At 42.5% G+C, this 19,186-nt stretch overlaps 1 protein-coding gene across 3 annotated transcripts; it reads left to right on the forward strand.

The window, feature by feature from the left end:
- The first annotated feature begins 202 nt into the window (after window positions 1-202).
- CDK4 (cyclin dependent kinase 4) lies at window positions 203-18,901 on the forward strand. 3 transcript variants are annotated; one of them, XM_032211290.1, is made up of 9 exons: window positions 218-335; window positions 656-817; window positions 2,870-3,119; window positions 5,391-5,526; window positions 5,652-5,819; window positions 6,606-6,715; window positions 15,871-15,921; window positions 16,665-16,800; window positions 18,022-18,901. In XM_032211290.1, the coding sequence occupies exons 3-9, from the start codon at window positions 2,902-2,904 to the stop codon at window positions 18,112-18,114; spliced, it is 912 nt and encodes a 303-aa protein (XP_032067181.1). In that variant the 5' UTR covers window positions 218-335; window positions 656-817; window positions 2,870-2,901; the 3' UTR covers window positions 18,115-18,901. The 3 variants fall into 3 exon arrangements, with proteins under 3 accessions (XP_032067183.1, XP_032067181.1, XP_032067182.1); XM_032211291.1 differs by lacking the exon at window positions 218-335 and adding an exon at window positions 408-507; XM_032211292.1 differs by lacking the exon at window positions 656-817 and having other exon boundaries at window positions 203-335.
- Window positions 18,902-19,186: the final 285 nt, after the last annotated feature.

Below are 19,186 nucleotides of genomic sequence, written 5' to 3' on the forward strand. Positions count from 1 at the left end.
GCCCTTTGAGGGTTAAAAGCTGTCCAAGGCCAACATATTCTCTCTCTCTCTCTCTCTCTCTCCCAATGCAATACATGCATGGCAACCTTTTGTCCTTTAAAACAGAGCAGGAGAGTCACCTGGCTCTGGTACTAGCATCTTCGCAGCAAAGAGGAACTAAGCACTTTACAGCTTAGAATGGTAACTATGGAGACCCACTTCCTTTTCTCTAGTAGCCACTCTGGCTGTACCGCCTCTCTGGTTTCGGCGGGTCTTCCAGCCCCGCCCCCACCCAGCCTGCTACCTAGAACGCCGCTGAGCTGTAGAGCTTCCAATGTCGCGACTCTTCGGCCGGGGTGAGTTCGGGCCCTGCTTCTTTGGAACGGGGGGGGAGGGGAGGGGGGGAGGAGGGAGAAGGGGAGGGGGGAAAGCTCCTCGATGCGGAGCACGCGCTCCTGCGCTTCTTCCGCGTGGCTCCTTCAAGAGCGGGCAATGCCTTATCCCGCTAAGGAAAGCTTTGCACCGGCAGTGAGTCAGAGGGGGCCCTCGTTGGGGAAGGAGTGAGCGGAGAGGGCTTTGGATTTTCGGCCTGGGGTTTTGGGGGAGTTTTTTTTTAAAGAGAACCTCTTTAAAAAAATATTTTTGCAAGCATTTTTTTTTAAATCCTGTCTTGCAGTTTGGTGAATGAAGCTACGAAGAGGAGGGAGGACGCTTCCCCCCTTCTCCGATCTGCTGCCTTTTTGTGTGGTGTGTGTCTGTGTGTTTTGTAAGGAGGCTGAGAAAGGAGGAGGAGGAAACGGCGGCGATGTTGGAAGCGTAGCCCTCGGCTTTTGTTCGGGTAAGAGTTTTAAGGATCCGCGGGGATCGCACCGTGAATGAGAGGCGAAGGGCGTTGTTTGAAATGTAACTGTTTCTTTGCCTGTGGAATCCGGAGTGCATAGCCTAAGTAGTGTGAAATGCACAAGGGGCAAAAGCGCTGGGGGAGTTTTGATTTGATTTGATTCCATTCTCAAGTTTTTGCATTCCGGGAGCTTTGGGGTCCACGATTCCCTCGGGCTCTGACCCGACGGTCCCGCAACCGGACGGGCGTGCTTTATTGTTTGAAAACGCCGATAAGCCACCTCCCCCACCCCTTTTCTTCCTTTAAGGAAGCCGAAGTATGTTGGGGCCTCGGCGCCTTTGCTGTGGGTGTGGGAAAACTTTTGTTTTAAGTGCTGTTTGGTGGAGGGGAGGGCACGTGTCGATTGTTTGCGATAGGAGTATTTAAAAAAAAAAACGCCATCTGTGGCCCAGAGAGAAATGGCCCGTTTGGAGAACTTTGTGGGCAAAGCGGTGGTCGATGGCTGGCTAGCAAATTTTTTTTTAAAAAAATAGGCAGCTTGAAAAGACAAGGTGATTGTGATTTTATTGCGTTACTTATACCTTCGTGGGACAAAGGAGGACTGATTGGGGGTAAAATTGAGCAAATGACGTATGATTTCATTGCCTTGAAATTATGCTGTGTAATTTTACCTCTTTTTACCCCATTATTAGAATGTCAGGAAAGGCCATTTCCCCCCTCCTCCAATTGTAATTATGATACAGCTGCTCTTTTCAGACAACATTAATGTATTTGCTCAGGATCTGGTGTGGTGGAGGACAAGGGGAAATGGGAGAAGCCTAGTTAAGCTTAACATTATTAACCTTTTGGAATAATTGTTGAGTGTGATCTAGTTGGGTGTGTATGTATGTATTATGTATACATCCACACACACTTATATGTATGTATATATATATGTGTTTGTGTGTGTATATATACATACATATATATCCATATATCCATATAAGTGGCTACAAAGATATAAATATGTGTGTGTGTACACATATAGTACACATATATATGTGTACATATATACACATACATACTATGTGTGTATATCTATGGATATATATGTATGTGTATATGTATACACACACACACATATACACACATATACATATATCCATAGATATACACACATAATATGTATGTGTATATATGTACACATATATATGTGTACTATATGTGTACACACACACACACATGTCTTTGTTGCCACTTTACTGAAGATGTATAAGTAAAATTTAGGATTTCTCCTTTCTACCCTATTGCCAAGTGAATATGTTGAAAGTACACACTTATGACAACTTGGTTCGGTCAAAATAGTAATCTTATTTGATGGAATACACCCCAATCTTATCATTGCAAATAAAAGGACTGGAAAGTGTGTGTATCTCCATGAATCATCTGGGTCTCGGTGGGAAGCCTAGTGAGTACTCTCCAGTTCCCAATCTATGTCCTCCTCCTTCCATTGATTATGTCCCTGGCAATGCTGTTAGAAGGGGGAGTCCCCCAAAGTGCCAATTTTCATTCACGATTGAGAAATACAGCATCTGCTAAAATTCACTCTTCTATTTCAATATTAAAAGCATCAAAAATTATTTGTATCTTGTTATATCTGAATCTGCTAGCACTGTGTGCTGGAACAGATCCACTACCTGCATGAATGCAGATGGAAAGAGTTCCAAATCCATGTCATTACCAAAATCAGGATCCTCCCTTGGAGGTGTGTAGAAAGAAACTGGTCAGGCAGATAGGAACAGAGGTGCTGTGCGGAATCTTGGGGTTTTTCGACCTCAGCAACTTCAAGGTGTGAGGACATCAGCTTCCAGAATTCCCCAGGCAGCTCAGAATTCTTGGAATTGAAGGCCCCATATCTTAAAATTGCTGAGGTAGAAAAACACTGATGTGGGAGGAATAAACTGCTTTTATAAAACAACAACAAAAGGATTGTCCTTGGGGTATTCAAGGAGCTTGCTATGAGATGAGATAGACTAGATGTAGCCTTTCTCCTCTTTCTTGCTCTTTTAGAACTTCAGTGACTCCAACAGGGGATTGCCAGGATGGCCATGGGCATGCAGGAACAATATGAACCTGTGGCTGAAATCGGTATTGGAGCTTATGGTACTGTCTTCAAGGCCCGGGACTTGCAGAGTGGCAAATTTGTGGCTCTCAAGAATGTACGAGTGCAGAACAGTGAGAACGGACTCCCTCTGTCAACGGTCCGAGAGGTGGCCCTGCTGAAACGTTTGGAGCACCTTGACCACCCCAACATCGTGCGGTGAGAGCCTCATCTGTGACTACAAGCCTTCCAGGGGTGGAGTTTAGGGGTTGGTAGATTTGCAGCTGGCGCAGGACTGTGGACCTGGAACTGCAGCCTTTGAGAGTTAACTGCATAAAGATATGGCTCAAATTGCACTTTTTGTATCTTTGCAGAGATAATAGTAATTGTTTTGCAAATACAAATAGTACAAATATAGTACTGTGGCATAAGTTTTTGTGGAGTTCATCTGATGAAGAATAATCTTCAACTCATATACAGAGAGAGTGTGCCATCAAGTCAACATGAATAGAATGGAATAATTCTTTATTGGCCAAGTGTGATTCAACACACAAGGAATTTATGCACATATACACACACATACACACCTAGAATGTGTATGTCTAATTGGGTTTAAATGGTATAATACAGTCATAAATCCCAGTCTTTGGACAGTTCAGTTAATGTTTCCATGTATGCAAAAGAACAGAAGTTTGTTAACTCAATCATTTAAGTAAATTAATACTAACAAAGGGGACCGGAAACTATTATCCCTACACAGACTCTGAACTGATTTTCTAGATAAAGTGTAATTCACTGGAAAGCTTTTCTTCAATTGTCTTTTGTTCTACATGTGTGAGATTATAGAGTTGAGTCTTGGAGATGAAGACAGGACCAGACTTGGTTCCTATCAAGGGCTGAATGGAAGGAGTATGTGAAGGATTCAGTGCTGTAAATTTATTCAGCAGTCTACTTTATTGCTGCTTGGATTTAGTTTGTAATGTTTGAGAACTAAGAAATGAGACTGTCTTCAGTTACAGCAATTTTCCAAATTCAGTGCCTCTTTCAAGTGAATTGGATTAGACCTGGAAACAGGTAGACTAGATAGGATTGTAATTGGTAGAACTAAACTTTTAACATTCTTTGCTCAGTGTGGCCTTTGTACACAGAAAAAAAAAATGTTCCTGGTTGGGGAAAGCTGATTTGAAGAGGGGGATCCGACAGTTTTAAGAAACAGGGGAAGGAAAATCTATGTGTGACTAAGCTGTAGTGTGATAAGTATGGGTTGGCCTTTTAGCCGTCTATCTAGAGCACAATGCTGCTGTACTTCCTAGCTCGGTTAGGATAATTGCAATCTGAAAGAGGACTGAGCATATTGATAACTGCCATAACTGCTTGTGGAGAAAGTAGTAGCCCTCTTCAGGTGTATGCTGTAGTTAGCACTAGGAATATGAGAGTTTCGATGGTAGCCAATTGAGGCCTGGCTTGTTAAACTGATTTGTTGAATAAACCACAATTTGCCTAGGTTTATAAATTATGCCAAACTTTAAACTAGGGTTTACAAGCCACTGGATCTTGGCGCCTAAACTGAAACAATCAGATTATGACTGTACAGCAGGTGATGTAAATTTGAGAGAGCTTTTTTAGAATAATTTGTTTGTGAGAGCTATTTCAGAATATTGTCTCTTATTATAGTTCTTGACTTATTTGGTCTTCTCGATTCTTTCTTTCATGCTCCACTAACAATGGACACTTTCATTTGCCTTTGTTGTGTGGAGCAGGCCAATTAAGGACTTAGGCTATAATTTGGTTAGCTCCTTCACTGAAAGTGCAGCCTAGCCTTTACAGTGCAGTGCCTGGGCAACAGAAAGAGATAGGTCATATTGGGGTTACAGATCTAATGTATGTGGAGAGCCAGATTAGAGAAGACTGCTGATTATAAAGGATTACCCTTAGCAAATAAGATCACACATTGGGTCTAGGAGAATCTGGTGGGCTCAGAGACTTCCCCCCCCCCCCCACTTGGCTCTCTGTTATTGTGTTGACAAAAGCAGAGCGGAGGCCTTGGTTCTATTGATAATTTACAACGTGGTCAGTATTTGTCTTAAGGATGACTCACAGCAGAAACTGGGTGAACAGAAAGAGTTAGAATGGGAAATAAACATGGGATGGGAGTGAAGAGATGGGGGAAGGGGTATATACAATTTTTATATCTGGAGATGGGAATAGAAATATCTTGGTAGGCTTGTGAGACAAAGAAAAAAACAGACGACATGGACCCTTAAGAGCCCAATATATTAAATCCTTTGTTATTTCTTGCAAGCTGTGAGGTTTCTAGCCAGTCTCATTATTCAGGACATTCGATGTGCCTGGATGTGATTCAGGATCAGTGAAATTCTATTCAAGGATCCTTTTGATTTAAGATGTTCTCTCAATTTCACCGCCAGTCTCCCATCTTCCTTGGCAGTTGTGGAACATTTGCTGAGTGTCTCTTCTTTCATTCCTCTTTAGGCTAATGGATGTTTGCACCACTACACGGACTGAACGAGAAACCAAAGTGACTCTGGTTTTTGAGCATGTAGATCAGGACCTGAAAGCCTATTTGGAAAAAACACCACCTCCTGGTTTACCCTCAGAAGTAATAAAGGTAAATCAACCTTAGATTGATGTCCAGTACACTGTTTTTGAGGCTGCCCTCCAAGTTGGTAAGAAATACAAGGAATTCTAAGCAGAGATGCCGATGTCACATGTTCTTCCACCTGTCACCTCCAGGACATGATGCGTCAATTCTTGAGTGGCTTGGATTTCTTACATTCAAATTGCATTGTCCATCGTGACCTTAAACCAGAGAATATCCTGGTGACCAGCGCTGGTCAAATCAAGCTGGCTGACTTTGGACTGGCCCGTATCTACAGCTGCCAGATGGCCCTGACACCACTGGTGAGTGCTGTCCAGATCTTATGAGAAAGAAAAAAGTCTGTTCCTGCTAACACAGTTAAGTTGGGAGATTCATGACGATGGGAATATACTAGCTAATTCTATCCCAATGTTTTAGACTTCCAGCTACTAGAATTCCAAGCTCTTACGTTATAATACGGGTTCCCCAGTTCCTGGGCTGTGGACCGTCACTGGTACACGGACTGCCAGGAACTGGGCTGCGGGAGCAAGCGAAAGCCCATCCAAACATGCGTGGGATCCAGGTAGCGTGGGAAACCATGTCCTCCTGATCCCAGAAAAACTGCCCTCCACAGAACCTGTTCCTGGTGCCCGAAAGGTTGGGGTCTGCTAGGTTATAATACCTGGAGACTAGCAGGTGGCTACTTCTACCTTTAGAGGTCTTGCAACTAATAGGGAGCGGACTGAGCAACTGCTCTGTTGCTGTTTTTTTTTTAACTGTTGATAGTGGGAAAAGGGGTATTCCATAACCTCTGTGGTCTTAGTAGATGTAATGGAAAGTAGCCTTGTTCCTCTAATATGTAGCTGCAGATCTATATTCAATATTAACAATATCATTTCCCAACCAAAATTAGATGCTTAGATGTCCTGGTAGGAATGGAGCAGTGGGTAGTTCGGATTGAGTAGGAATTGTGACGGATGGAAGCCCAGGAAATGGGAAACATCAGGATGTTTTCTTATGGAACTTAGCCTTATCTCCAGCATGGAACTTGAGTCTCCCTCTGTGGCTCTTCTCCATCTTCATGCTTCTGGGGTTCTCCTCTCATCTAGGTGGTCACCCTCTGGTACCGTGCTCCAGAAGTGCTGCTTCAGTCAACCTATGCTACTCCTGTGGACTTATGGAGTGTGGGATGTATCTTTGCAGAGATGTTCCGAAGGAAGTAAGTGGTTGAAGGGTTGTTTCCATTTGGGAAAAAATATCTTTGAAGGTTGTGGCAGAACTTCAGTTAGCTAATTTCAGGGGCTTCGACCTTTCCAGCTCTCCATGCGCCCAAAAGCAATCTTTACTCTGCGGGGCAGTGGGGCTCCCTGCTCTGCTGCTGGCCTTTGGGGAAGTTTGTTGGAGATTGCTCAGGCTCTGGCTCCCCTCTTGGGCTAAGGATAGAGGCTCAGCCTTCTCCCCTTGGATTTGAATTCTCATGCAAGGGTCGGGGTTCCCTTTTGGGATGGGGACCGGAGACTTTCTGTCGAACTTTTCTGAGCTGTGGGGGGGGGGACAGTGGCAGCAGCTGCTTTCCCCATTGCCTCTTTGCTCCCTGCTCTCCACAAACATTGGATTGGGGGGTCTCCCTATCGCTGCCCCCGAAGAAGCGTTGGCTAATTTCAGATTGTTTCAACGCAACTGTGTAGGTCCCCATCATGCCTGCAATTTCATGCAGCTCTCCCCCGCCCCAAATTTTGAGTCTTGCATTTTCTATTTTTTTTTAAAAAAAAAAAAACATTTCATGAGATGGAGTTTCCTCAGAATACCATTCTAGGTGTTTATAGTATTGAGTCTGGGTGGGAATGAGTTGTGTCTGTGTGTGCGCGTGCTTGTGTAAGCCTTTGGTGAGGGTGTTGCATTTGCAGAGGTGAAATACGCTGTGCTTCCTTTTTTCACAGCCTTAAGGATGGAATGTGATCATTTGAAATAAGAGGGAAGGATTGATACAGAAAGGGATAAAGAATGGTTGGGAAAGAGGTCAGTAGCACAGCAAGGGCAGACCCAGGCATGCTCTGTCTTCCAAGTAGACTCATGGTCTGCCACCTTTGCTGTCCTTGTGTCAGATTAGAGTTGGTGAATATACTTTTTTTTGCTAGCACATGACCACAGTCAGCAGCTGGGAAACAATAGATTAAGGCTTGGCCTGCCAGAATTCTGTCTTGCTTATCTTTCAGGCTAAGGATTGATAGGGAGGAGCCAGCAACCTGCTCTCTTGCTCTCCTTAGACTCCCCTTTCAAAAGAAGATAGGATTAGGGAGACTACAAGAGCCTAAGTTGCACCATGTGCTGTTTTGAAATTGTCTTGCATGTAACTTAATTTTGCATATTAGGTAACTTACAAAAAGAAATCACAATTCACACAGATTCACGGGCTTAATCACTTCACAGGCTTGCACTGTGGAGGTTTAAAAACTTCTGGCTGAAATGAGGGGGAAACATATAAGTTTACAAAACCCCCAGTTTAAATATGCAGGGTTTCGCGAGTTTTTATCACCATTGTTAAGTGACTTAAAGTACTGCTGCCTTCATTTGCATAAGGCATAGGTTCCCAACCTGGGATGTGAAAACTTGGGTTTAGAACTGTGATGGCGAACGTATGGCATGTGTGCCACCTGAGGGCACATGGAGCCCTCTCTGTGGACACACGAGCCATCGCCCAGCTCAGCTCCACTGTACATACCTGCGTGCCTCCTGCCGGCCAGCTGATTTTTGGGTCTTCCGTGTATGCGGGAGATGCGCAGGGTGGTGGTGGGGTTTCACATGCATGCAGGGGGGTACTGTGCGCCTCCCCCGGTACCCCTTTTTTGGTTTTAGGAGACTTCAGGGAGGCCTGCTAGGCCCAAAACGGGGCACGGGGAAGTTGTGCACATGTGCAGGAAAGCGCGGGGGGTTGAGCGTGAATGCACAGAGGGTGGGATTCATTGCATTGTGGGTGTGAGCATGTGTGCACGTGCTGTTGCACATGCACATGTTTTCGGCACGTGGGGACGAAAATGTTAGCCACCACTGGTTTAGAAGATTCAAAATTGTAGTGTATATGCATAATTATATGCATATAATTATTTATTTTTGTATGGGGTGTGAGAATATATATCAAGCGTTCTAGGGGTGTGGGGTATAGAAAAGGTTGGGAACCCCTGGCATAAGGTAAAAATGCATGGCCATTATTTCTGTAGGTTGTGATATTCTAGTGTGCAGGTTTGCTCTGGAATCAAATCGGGCCTGATTATTTTGACCATGTTTCCAAACTAAGATTGCTAAAATCAGGTATACATAACTTGGGAGTCTATTTCTCCGTACTTACATAATTTGCTCCCATAAATTTCTCCTGGCGGATTCAAGAGTGAAGCCAACAGACAGGCTTCCTTTGAAGCACGTACCACATGAATAGTTAATTACTGGATTTCATCCAACAATCTTCAGTTCATTGCCACTTAAAACTAAAAAAGTTCTTAGCTGATTTTGCAACAGATGGTATTATTTACATCTTTGGATGCTAAGGGTTTTTATTGGGGAGGGGTGTCGTTTGTGAAACACAGCAGATGTCCAAGATTCTACAGTTGGGATATTCTCCTTTACCTTCCAAAGCATCTCTCTGGACTATAAACAAGCATAAAATACCCTGTTTCTCCAAAAATAAGACCTCCCCGGATAATAAGTCCAATCGGGCTTTTGAGCACATGCGCTAAAATAAGCCCTCCCCAAAAATATTGCAACACAGCAGCAGCCATGAGGTGACTGCTCGCCACCTCCTGCACCTCAAAAATAATAAGACCTCCCCAAAAATAAGGCCAAGTGCTTAATTTGGGGGTCAAAAGAAAATAAGACCCTGTCTTATTTTTCGTGAATCGCAGTATAGGCATGGTATAATACTAATTAATTCATTCCTGATACTTAGAAATAATGCACCACCAAATGTCATATAGCCCCAATTTCATATTCTTAAAATTCAACAAATGTATCTGTTTTACCAGATGTGAGCAGCCTCTGCCTTATTCTAGGGTATTTCGGAAACAAAAAGCAGAAAGTTACTAAAATAGCTGTCTTTGTGACAGTTTCCACATGTTAGCAAATTGATAATATACAGTGTGGGTCTCTTCTGAAGAACTTGTACTTCTTATGCTACTGTTAACATGCAAACAGTTCGATGAAGCTATTCGGTTTGTGGATTCACAAGATGGTCTTTATGTCATCCTATATCAGCTTCTTTAGGAAGCTGTTAGAATCTTCTGTTCCTGTCAGAATCAAGAGAAAATAACCTGACAGAACAGAGATACTAAATCAGGAATTAAATGGTGCAGGTCTTTTTTTCTCCTGACCTTCAGTTCAGTATGCATACTCTGTGTCAGTGCATTACTTGGTCCTTTTCAAGAGCTAAAAATCTGTGAACATTTGTTCTGTATGTTTTTGTCCTTTTTAAGCTTTTTTTTCCGTTTTGTATAATATTGATGTTAATTTTTTAAAAATTATATAGGAAAAACAAAAGTATCTAAAACATAATCAAAATGCAAAACTAAAAGTAATTATGTTGCATGTTGATATAAACCTTAATGGAATATCTCCAAGTGGGGAACTATGGCCCATTTACGATCTGTGAACTTCTGCATGGCTGGCTCAGGAATTCTGGGAGTTGAAGTTCACAGATCGTAGTTCCCCAATTTAGAGTTCTATCTCTTAAAGGTAAAGGTTAAGGTTCCCCTTGCACCTATGTGGCAGTGGTTCCAGATTCTAGTGGGGTGGTGCTCGTCTTGTTTCAAAGCCGAAGAACCAGCGCTGTCCGAAGATGGTCATGTGGCTGGCATAACTAAACGCTGAAGGCGCACTGAACGCTGTTACCTTCCCATCAAAGGTGATTCCTATTTTTTCTACTTGAATTTTTACATGCTTTCGAACTGCTAGGTTGGCAGAAACTGGGACAATTAACAGGAGTTCACTCCATTATGCGGCGCTAGGGATTCAAACCGCTGAACTGCTGACCTTCTGATCGACAAGCTCTTAGCTGCTGAGCCACCACGTCCCTATCTCTTACAAAACTGGTTAAAAATTGATTTATATAATTATGATCTCCTCACTCTTAGGAAAGCAGGAAATTTGTTTTCTTATATCCAGTTGAAAATGAAATCTATTCCCCAGTCATATTTTGAACACACTTCATTGCCAGAAAGTTTATAATCAGTAAATGTGTATACTTACCGTTAGTCCTCAAAGATGGTTATTGGGATTGAGCATGATTTGTGAGTTCCTTCTGGCTTCCAACAAGCAAAGTCAATGAGAAAGCCGGTAGGAATTTTCAAGTCCCAGGCACAATATGTTTTGCCTTAGATAGCTTGCAAGCAGTGTGGTGAGTGAATGAGAATATTGAGTGTGGCTGGGCAGGTGAGTGCTGACATTGTAACTTTAAACAGTCACTGAAGAAATAGTTGTAACTCAAGGATTACCTGCACAGCCCTTTACTGTTGATATGATGAATTTGTCGAGGTCCATGTAATTTCTTGCAGAACTAAAAACATTACATTTACAATGTTTTTTCTCTGTTACCTGGCCTCATGTTAGCAGTTACGCTCCTTATAAAGTTGGGTTTAGTCAATTCTGTGCCCACTTCCCATCAGTTCTTGTTCCACTAAATCAAGAAAGAGAATCATACTTTGTATCTGTTCAACTGGGTAGTTTTATTATTATAGAATTCATATTTGATACATTTATTTTCTAATATAGTATTTTCTTGATCGTTACATTCATACCAAGGGATGTACCTGAGTTTCAACTTTGAAATATTTGAAGATTGAAACACCCTTACCTGAGTTTTTGGTGTGAAATGGTCGTTTGGGAAGTATCTTGAGCTTAGATCCTCCCAGAATGATCCAAGGAACCTTGTTTTGCACTTGAGATGCCCACTCAAGACAGTAATGTGGACACCTCTCTTATCTAAAGATTCTCTTTCGGAATCCTATAGGGCTTCATAAATATATTCTCCAATTGTGTTCAGAGAAGTGGCTTTCCCTCTTTATCACATCATCTATATTTCCCGCAATTAAAGCTCTAATTTTGAATCATCTCTAATAGCACTTAGCAATAGCACTTAGACTTATATACCGCTCCATAGTGCTTTACAGCACTCTGAGCAGTTTACGAGTGTCAGCATATTGGTCCTCATTTTATCAACTTCGGAAGGATGGAAGGCTGAGTCAACCTTGAGCCCCATCAGGATCAAATTCCAGGCTGTGGGCAATGTTAGCCTGCAATACAGCATTCTAACCACTTCACCACCTCTCTCTCTCTCTCTCTGTGTGTGTGTGTGTGTGTGTGTATCTCCCATCTTGAGTTTTTATCAGTGAACCTTCAGAATGAGTGTTTTTTTCTCCCATTTCCTTTAAAATGCCATTTGTTTTCTTTTCATGTTAATTCCCTTTTGAGATCCTGTATGCCTAAATTAACCCATCCCTTCTTGCTATATTTTCTCACCAGTCCTCTTCATCACTTTACCCATTCCTTTGTGATCTCTGCAAAATACTGGCTTTAGTGATTATTCAAATAAGTTGGCAGGGAAATGACTGCAGTACATTTCTTCATCATTACTGGTAGAAGTTCGTAAGGAGATTTTTACTTTTCCTGCATTCCAATGCAAGGGTCTGTTTAGTTATTATCTGCCTGCCTCTGTGTGTGTATGTTTGTGTGACTGTCTGTCTGTCTATATCTATCTATCATCTATCTGTCGATAGTATCTATCAGTAGTATCTATCTGTCTAACTACCCACAGTATCATCTATATAATCTAATATAATTTAATTATTTTGCTAGCCATACTTCTATATCCACCTAGCTACCTATTGCTCAGCTTCCTTATTATTATTATCTTTATCATATTTATCCTATATATATATAAATGGCTGTGTGTGTATGTTCCAGTATAACTCTGGAACATCTCGAGCAATTTCAACCAAACTTGGTACACAGATGCCTTAGACTCTGGAAACAAATGCTGTGGGGATAAGACAGCCCTAAAGCCCCTTAGGATGTGTGTTCTGATAAGATACAGCATGTTGTGCCTTAAAATGACTTCTATTGTAGTGCCATAAAATGGCTTCTACTTTGCAGCGCAGTGGAGTTTCCATGGTAACGGCTTCACAGTACTCCACAAGGGGGCTCCCTCTGGTAAGGGGGAAAATCCAACATTAGACATTACATTTGGTCTGGACATTTCCCCTCTGTAAATAAATAAGTAAGTAAGTAACACCTGGTTAACGGCTAGTTTATAAATTAGTTCAGGGTGGCAACATATCTAACACTCTTTCTTCCTCCTTTTTTTCCCCACAACAACAATTGTGAGGTAGGCTAGCCAGAGAGAATGACTGGCCCAAAGTCATCCAGTTGGCTTCCATACCTAAAGCAGGACTAAAACTCACAATTTTCTGGTTTTATACCCTGGTGCCTTAACCAATAAACCAAATTGGTTTATCATTCCCTTAAAGTATTTATAATGAACAATGGAGCGGTTATAATTCTGCTATTGTCTTCGAATGTGTTTCTTCAAGTAGCATTGTTATATCATGCTATTGGGGTTCAATATATAACGGGGCCTATCAGGGACAATTGTGAAACTCCTGTTCCCATACATGTAACTGCTTTGTAATCTTTTCTAATTCATTCTTCTTTTATTACCTCTTGTTGGAATATCTTTATACCGAATAGCACATTTTTCAAGTTTACATTTTGGATTGTCAGACTAAATTTAGCTACATTATTGTTGATATTTGATTTTCCTGTTTTGCCACTATGTAATTGTGTTTTGCATTTGCTCATTTTCTCTTTCCATAACTTCATGGCTGCAACAACAGGGATTAATTACTTTCATTTCTCAATCTCTTTCTTATTTTCCTGTAACTTTTCCTTGAAGGCTTTCCCTTCTTTTGAATTCCTCCCAATTCCTGCTGCTGTAGATTTACTAAATGTGCAGTACACCTTAGGAAGAATACCTCGGCCGAGCCTCGTGTTGTCATATCATAATACCGTAGTAGCCTATCCTTTGGAGTCTTAATTGCTTCCTTTTGGAAGCATCTGAGCAATGTTTTGTTCAGCTGTTCTACCTGCTCAAAGCCAGCAGAGGGAGTAGCATAATAGAAGGTGATTGCCTAAAAGAGGCCATCCCAGGCTTTCAGAGATTTTCTGCAAGAACTCTTTCTTAGCTGGTCCCTTGGGCATACAATTGTAGGAAAGGAAGGGAATGTGGTGGCATGGGGCTTATCAATGAAAGCCAATTGCACTTTGGCTTTGGCCAGCTGAGTGTCCAAGCTTCCCTTTTCGATATAATGTCAGGGTTCCAAGTAATACCCCCAATGAAAGAAGACGCTGAGGCTGGAGTTTCCTCAAAGTTCCATTTTATTAGAGATGTCATCTTGGCACATCTGGGAAAACCCGAATCTGAAAGTTTCCAGGTTTTCTTCACCCAAATGAAAGTTCAAGTTCCTGCCCAGCACCCACATTTCCATCACATGGCCCGATCAGGCACCATCCAAAACTGGAGATACCTCCCAGTCACCTCATCGCAGCTGCCAGGCAAGGTGTCCTTGACTCTGAGAAAAGAATGTTATTGTGACTGTATATTTCCCATACTCCATATAATCCCCCCTCCCAGTTTCCCACAGTAGGAAATGTGTGAGGCCTGAAGGCCCAGTGTAAAAGATGGCCTCCAGGTCTGACACATAGAATGTCAGATACTTAGCATAAATTCTGGCTAGTCTAGGACAGTGGTTCTCAATCTCTGTGGTCCACAGATTCTGGGGGGCTGTGATGTTGTCACTGAATTCGCTAAACCTTGAAGAAATGTTACGATTTAAGTCTTGGGGATCCGTGGTCACAAACGTTTTTTAAAGAGGTTCGATGGTGAAGAAAAGGTTGGGAACTACTGGTCTAGACCAATGGATGTCCAACCTTTTGGCTTGCCTGGGCCGCATTGAGTGAAGAGGAACAGTCTTGGGCTGCACATAAAATATATAATATATAGCAGTTTATATAAATCACATAATATTAGAAGTGTGCCATCTTTTGGGGCTGCCTTACTAGCTGTTCAGGGCTGTGTGTGTCCTGCGGGCTGCAGGTTGGATACACCTGGTTTTTATCAAGTTTCTTTCAAGCTTTTGTTCAGCACTGCATCTTTTTGCATAGTTCTCTTATTTTTCTTTATAGAGTGTTTGGTCTTTGGACACTGTAGTCAATCTGGTATTACTTGTGAACAATTGTCCGTCATCTCTTTTTAATTAAAGGAACCAATTCCATTGAGTACGCCTATAGCTTTGTAATGTCCGATTGAAGGGGCACTGCACCTTATACAAGATCTGTCTAAAGCTACTGTTTTAATTTGGAAGAGGACGTACATGTAATGATGCATGAATTGTTTTCCTAGATTTTTGTACATCTCTTAAAACTCAACATTTCATTGGCCGAGAACTAGAAATTTGGCAAAAAGGTGTGTGTGAGATTCATGAAGCTTGCAGTGTTGGATGGAACCTTGGGTATTGATGAATCGGAAATACTAGTTTGGGCAATCTGATGAAGAATTGGGCTGTCCTGCAGAATATATCCTTATCTGTAAGCTTCATCAATAGGTACAGTCATCTCCTGTCTGTGGCCAGGCCTTCTCCAATTGCCACTGCTTGCTAATTCCAGTGGCCTGGCTTTCCTCCCACATTATCTTCAGATAATTCAAAGCCTGTCTCTATGAAGCCTTTTTAATTGTTATTCTTCTCAGCTCAGTAGATTGAATCACAGCTGCCCTAAAATAATTAACCTTCTGATGGACTCCTACTCTTGCCCCTGAATAATACAAGATTAACCAAGCCCTATGTGTGACCTCCTAGGGATGTGGTGGCTCAGTGGCTAAGACGCTGAGCTTGTCGATCAGAAAGGTTGGCAGTTTGGTGGTTCGAATCCCTAGTGCCGTGTAATGGAGTGAGCTCTCGCTACTTGTCCCAGCTTCTGCCAACCAAGCAATTCGAAAGCATGTAAAAATGCAAGTAGAAAAATAGGAACCACCTTTGGTGGGAAGGTAACAGCGTTCTGTGCACTTTCGGCATTTAGTCATGCCAGCCACATGACCATGGAGACGTCTTCAAATAGCGCTGGTTCTTCAGCTTTGAAACAGAGATGAGCACCACCCCCTAGAGTTGGGAATAATTAGCACATATGTGCAAGGAGGATCTTTACCTTTATGTTTGACCTCAGTGCTTTGACATCAGAAAAAATAAGGAATGAGCAATCCTGGTTTTTAAGAGAGTCAGAATTTGTGAGCGTCATAAGAGCTGCCATGACCACAATTTCCCTTTGTATTCTTTCTAGACCTCTCTTCTGTGGCAAATCAGAAGCTGACCAACTGGGCAAGATCTTTGAGTGAGTCTCAACTTCTTCTTATATGCCAAAGGTTGTGGGTCAGTAAATCATCACAAAGAGGAAGTTATCATTATTTAGAGCATTGGTTTTGCTCAACATGACTTGAGGTAGCTTGACTGATTCTGCTCTATATAAAGATGCAGAGCAAAGATTTGTGAGTTGGGTTTTGTGAGCCAGAGAAAGCAGAAGTGACTCATCATAGCTGCAAGATCTTATTTTGTTGATCTTTCTAATTGAGCAAATAGCCAGAGGTAATAGGGGTTTGGCTACTGGCTTTTGTTGAGAGTTAAAGCAGGGACATTTGCTGGGTTGTAACATTCAAAGGGCACAACCTCTCGTGGAGGATGCTGGGAATTGTAGTTGAAGAAGTATCTGGAGAACACAGATTTCCAGTTCATGTATTTAAAAAGATGATAAGAAACTATGCAAATAGGACTCCTCTATTTTATTGTTGATGTTTAATGGTTAGTTGTGCTTGATTCCAGTTAAATTGCATGATTTTCATACTAGGCAGGGTCTCAGGGGAAGTATTATTTAGGGGGAGTTAATCTTGTTCTGCGCTTATAAGAACTGGAAATCTGAAAATCCTGAATTAGAACAATGATTACAAGATGAAAAAAACCATTCATTCATGTAATTTGAAAATTGGTGCTATGGCTAGGAAGCCTTTGGAGTTGCAGTGATTGCCTTGAAACCAATCTGAGTTGGATCTAGCTCATTTTTTCCCCCTTTCTTTCCTTCAGCCTGATTGGTCTCCCTTCAGAGGAAGATTGGCCATTGGATGTGTCTCTGCCACGCTGTGCCTTTGCTGCTCGCTCACCACAGCCGGTGGAGAACTTTGTGCCAGAAATCGAGGTCCTGGGGGCTCAGCTGCTTTTGGTAAGTTCCGAGATACCAGAGTAATTACGGCACAAACCAGAGCAAAATGGAAATTGAGAATTGGGGATAGAGTGTGTTGTGGTCTGCAGTCTGCGGAACTGGCAGCAGTGAGGAGGTTGGGGAGAAACATGGGCCAGTCCTGGTGTCTGGGGAAGACTCAGATGAGGTCTCTGCATCGGAGGCAGAGAGGGGGCCAGGGCCATCTGGTAGCTATGTGCTGCCTCCAGAGCCTGATATTAGCGAGGCAGAACAACAGTGTCAGCCTGTTCCCGCTGTGCCATCCACAGAGCTTTCAGAAGGCAAGAACAATTAAGACAAAAAGGGTGATTCGGGAGTAAGGCTTGGAGATTATTGGCCCCTCCCATAAGACATAAAAGAGGAGCCTTTGCAGGAAGCAATTTTGTTCATTCTGGTTGGTTCAAACTGAGAAACTCAGTTTGACTCTGTGTTCCTTTTGGCCTTGCAAAACTAGGATTTTGGCAGCGTTTCAAGGGAGATAAAGGTGGGTGCTTATCAGCCTTACCCCTGAAAGACTGTGGCAGACTTCTGTCAGACTCTTCACAGATTGTTTGTGAATCATTACGGGCTGTGAATGACCATAATTCACAGCCGTTTAAATAAAAGAGGGTTTTGGGGACTAAGCGTGTGATTTATGCTTTATCAGGAAGCCTAGATCAGAACAGAATGAGGGGGTAGAATGATCATTGAAAGCCTGAGCTTGGTATTATTCTGAGAATGGAAATACGCAACAAAGGAGAGATTTCCTATCTAGGTAGCTTACATGAGTCACTAAGTCACTGGTTCTTTGCACCCCACCGTCTTGTCATTTGTCTTTGGCAGGGAAGAGGCAGTGAGTGTTAGTGACTCAGTATTTGATAACCAGGAGCAACTTAATTTTCCTCCAGTCATGCTGCCGGTGGCAACTACAGCTGGCATCTGAATAATGTACGGTGTGAATTTGACATTAATCATAGAATAGCGTGAGCAGTACTTTCAATGCAAGTTCAAGTTTTAGGGCACACCAGAGATCTCTAGGAAGGATCTGAGAACTACTGAAGCCATCTCTACGGCTCCAGTCCTCGGTTTGCTTGCCCTCTCGTGTGGCTCTTGCTCAGGAGAGATTTGGAAATCAACTGCAGTGGTGGATGAATGTGTACATATATGTTCTTATGAGATGTATGTGATGGGTTTCCTTTTTTTTTTGTGTCTGTGCCTCTCTAGGAAATGCTGACATTCAATCCACTGAAGCGTATATCTGCCTTCCAAGCCTTGTATCATCAATACTTCCAGGACAAGAACGCAGGTGAAGGGTAGCATCCCCAGCGAATCCCTGAGCCTGGGGGAAGAGACTATACAAAAGACTTTGTGAATATGCGTATAACGTGAACCCCACCAAGTGGATACACTCAGACTAGTCCCCAAGCTGTCCTGGCTGTGCTAGGATGGAAGGGGGTGGAAAGGACAAAGCTTTTGACAACATGCATGAAAACAGAGAGGGTCATGTTGCAGGAAATGCACCGTTGAAATCCTCTCCCACCCTGAAAATGTTAGGACTTTAATAGTGGCCTCTCTCCGTCACTGTGCATGCACATTCTGTATTCCTGGGTTGATCTCCAGTGGCGTTCTTGGAGGTCTGTTTGTTTTTGGGACTCCCTGGTTTGAGGCATCTCGGTCACCTATGGGTTCTTTGCCAAAGGTCTCTTTTGGATAGCCCCTTTTTCCTCTAGTAAAAATTTTATAACAGTTTACACATAATAATATTGCTGCCTTATCACATTCCTGTGGCTAACAGTTTGACACTAAAGCCTTGCCTTAGCACGTTGCAGAGCTCCACAAAAATGGGAGCAGAAGATTATTTTTGTATAAGTCTTCACAATTCTTTTTTTTAATTGCCAAGACACTGGTCGGGAGAGACCTAAGCGGTTGCCTATCTCGGCATGGGGAACATGTTCAGATGAGAGGCGTTTTCCCATCTGTTCAATTCCAAATATTAATGTGAAACGTTTTTTAAAAGGCTTTTAAAAATGATAACATTTCAATAAAGGATATGGGTGAGGTCCAGGCAAGTATAGTTTGGTCTTTCCCTTCTCTTGCCACCTGAGGTTGCCTTGTGTTGTGATTAGTTTGGTGAATGATTACCTGGGTTGGATTGCTCCAAGTGTTGATTCATCTGCACTTCAAAGAGCTTTCAGGAACAGAAATTCATATCGCTCAAGCTTTTGCTTTTCAAATTGGAAATTTGATGCTTCAAATTGTGTGTTCTGTGACATGTACTAATTTTTCAGAATCTTCCAAAAGTGAAGAGAGTTATTCTAAGTCCTGCTGCTTGCCTGATCTGTTAATGAGGTTCCTGACAATCTGACTCTGCAATAGCCTCTCCGGAACA

The sequence above is a fragment of the Thamnophis elegans genome, chromosome 2 (genome assembly GCF_009769535.1).
Source record: "Thamnophis elegans isolate rThaEle1 chromosome 2, rThaEle1.pri, whole genome shotgun sequence".
Classification (NCBI taxonomy): domain Eukaryota; kingdom Metazoa; phylum Chordata; class Lepidosauria; order Squamata; family Colubridae; genus Thamnophis; species Thamnophis elegans.

Excerpts from the sequence above, each read along its gene's own strand:
- CDK4 (XM_032211292.1), top strand. The coding sequence starts at position 2,902 with ATGGCCATGGGCATGCAGGAACAATATGAACCTGTGGCTGAAATCGGT. Across the intron at positions 5,527-5,651 it reads TACCCTCAGAAGTAATAAAG|GACATGATGCGTCAATTCTT; the intron begins GTAAATCAACCT and ends TGTCACCTCCAG. Across the intron at positions 15,922-16,664 it reads CAACTGGGCAAGATCTTTGA|CCTGATTGGTCTCCCTTCAG; the intron begins GTGAGTCTCAAC and ends TCTTTCCTTCAG.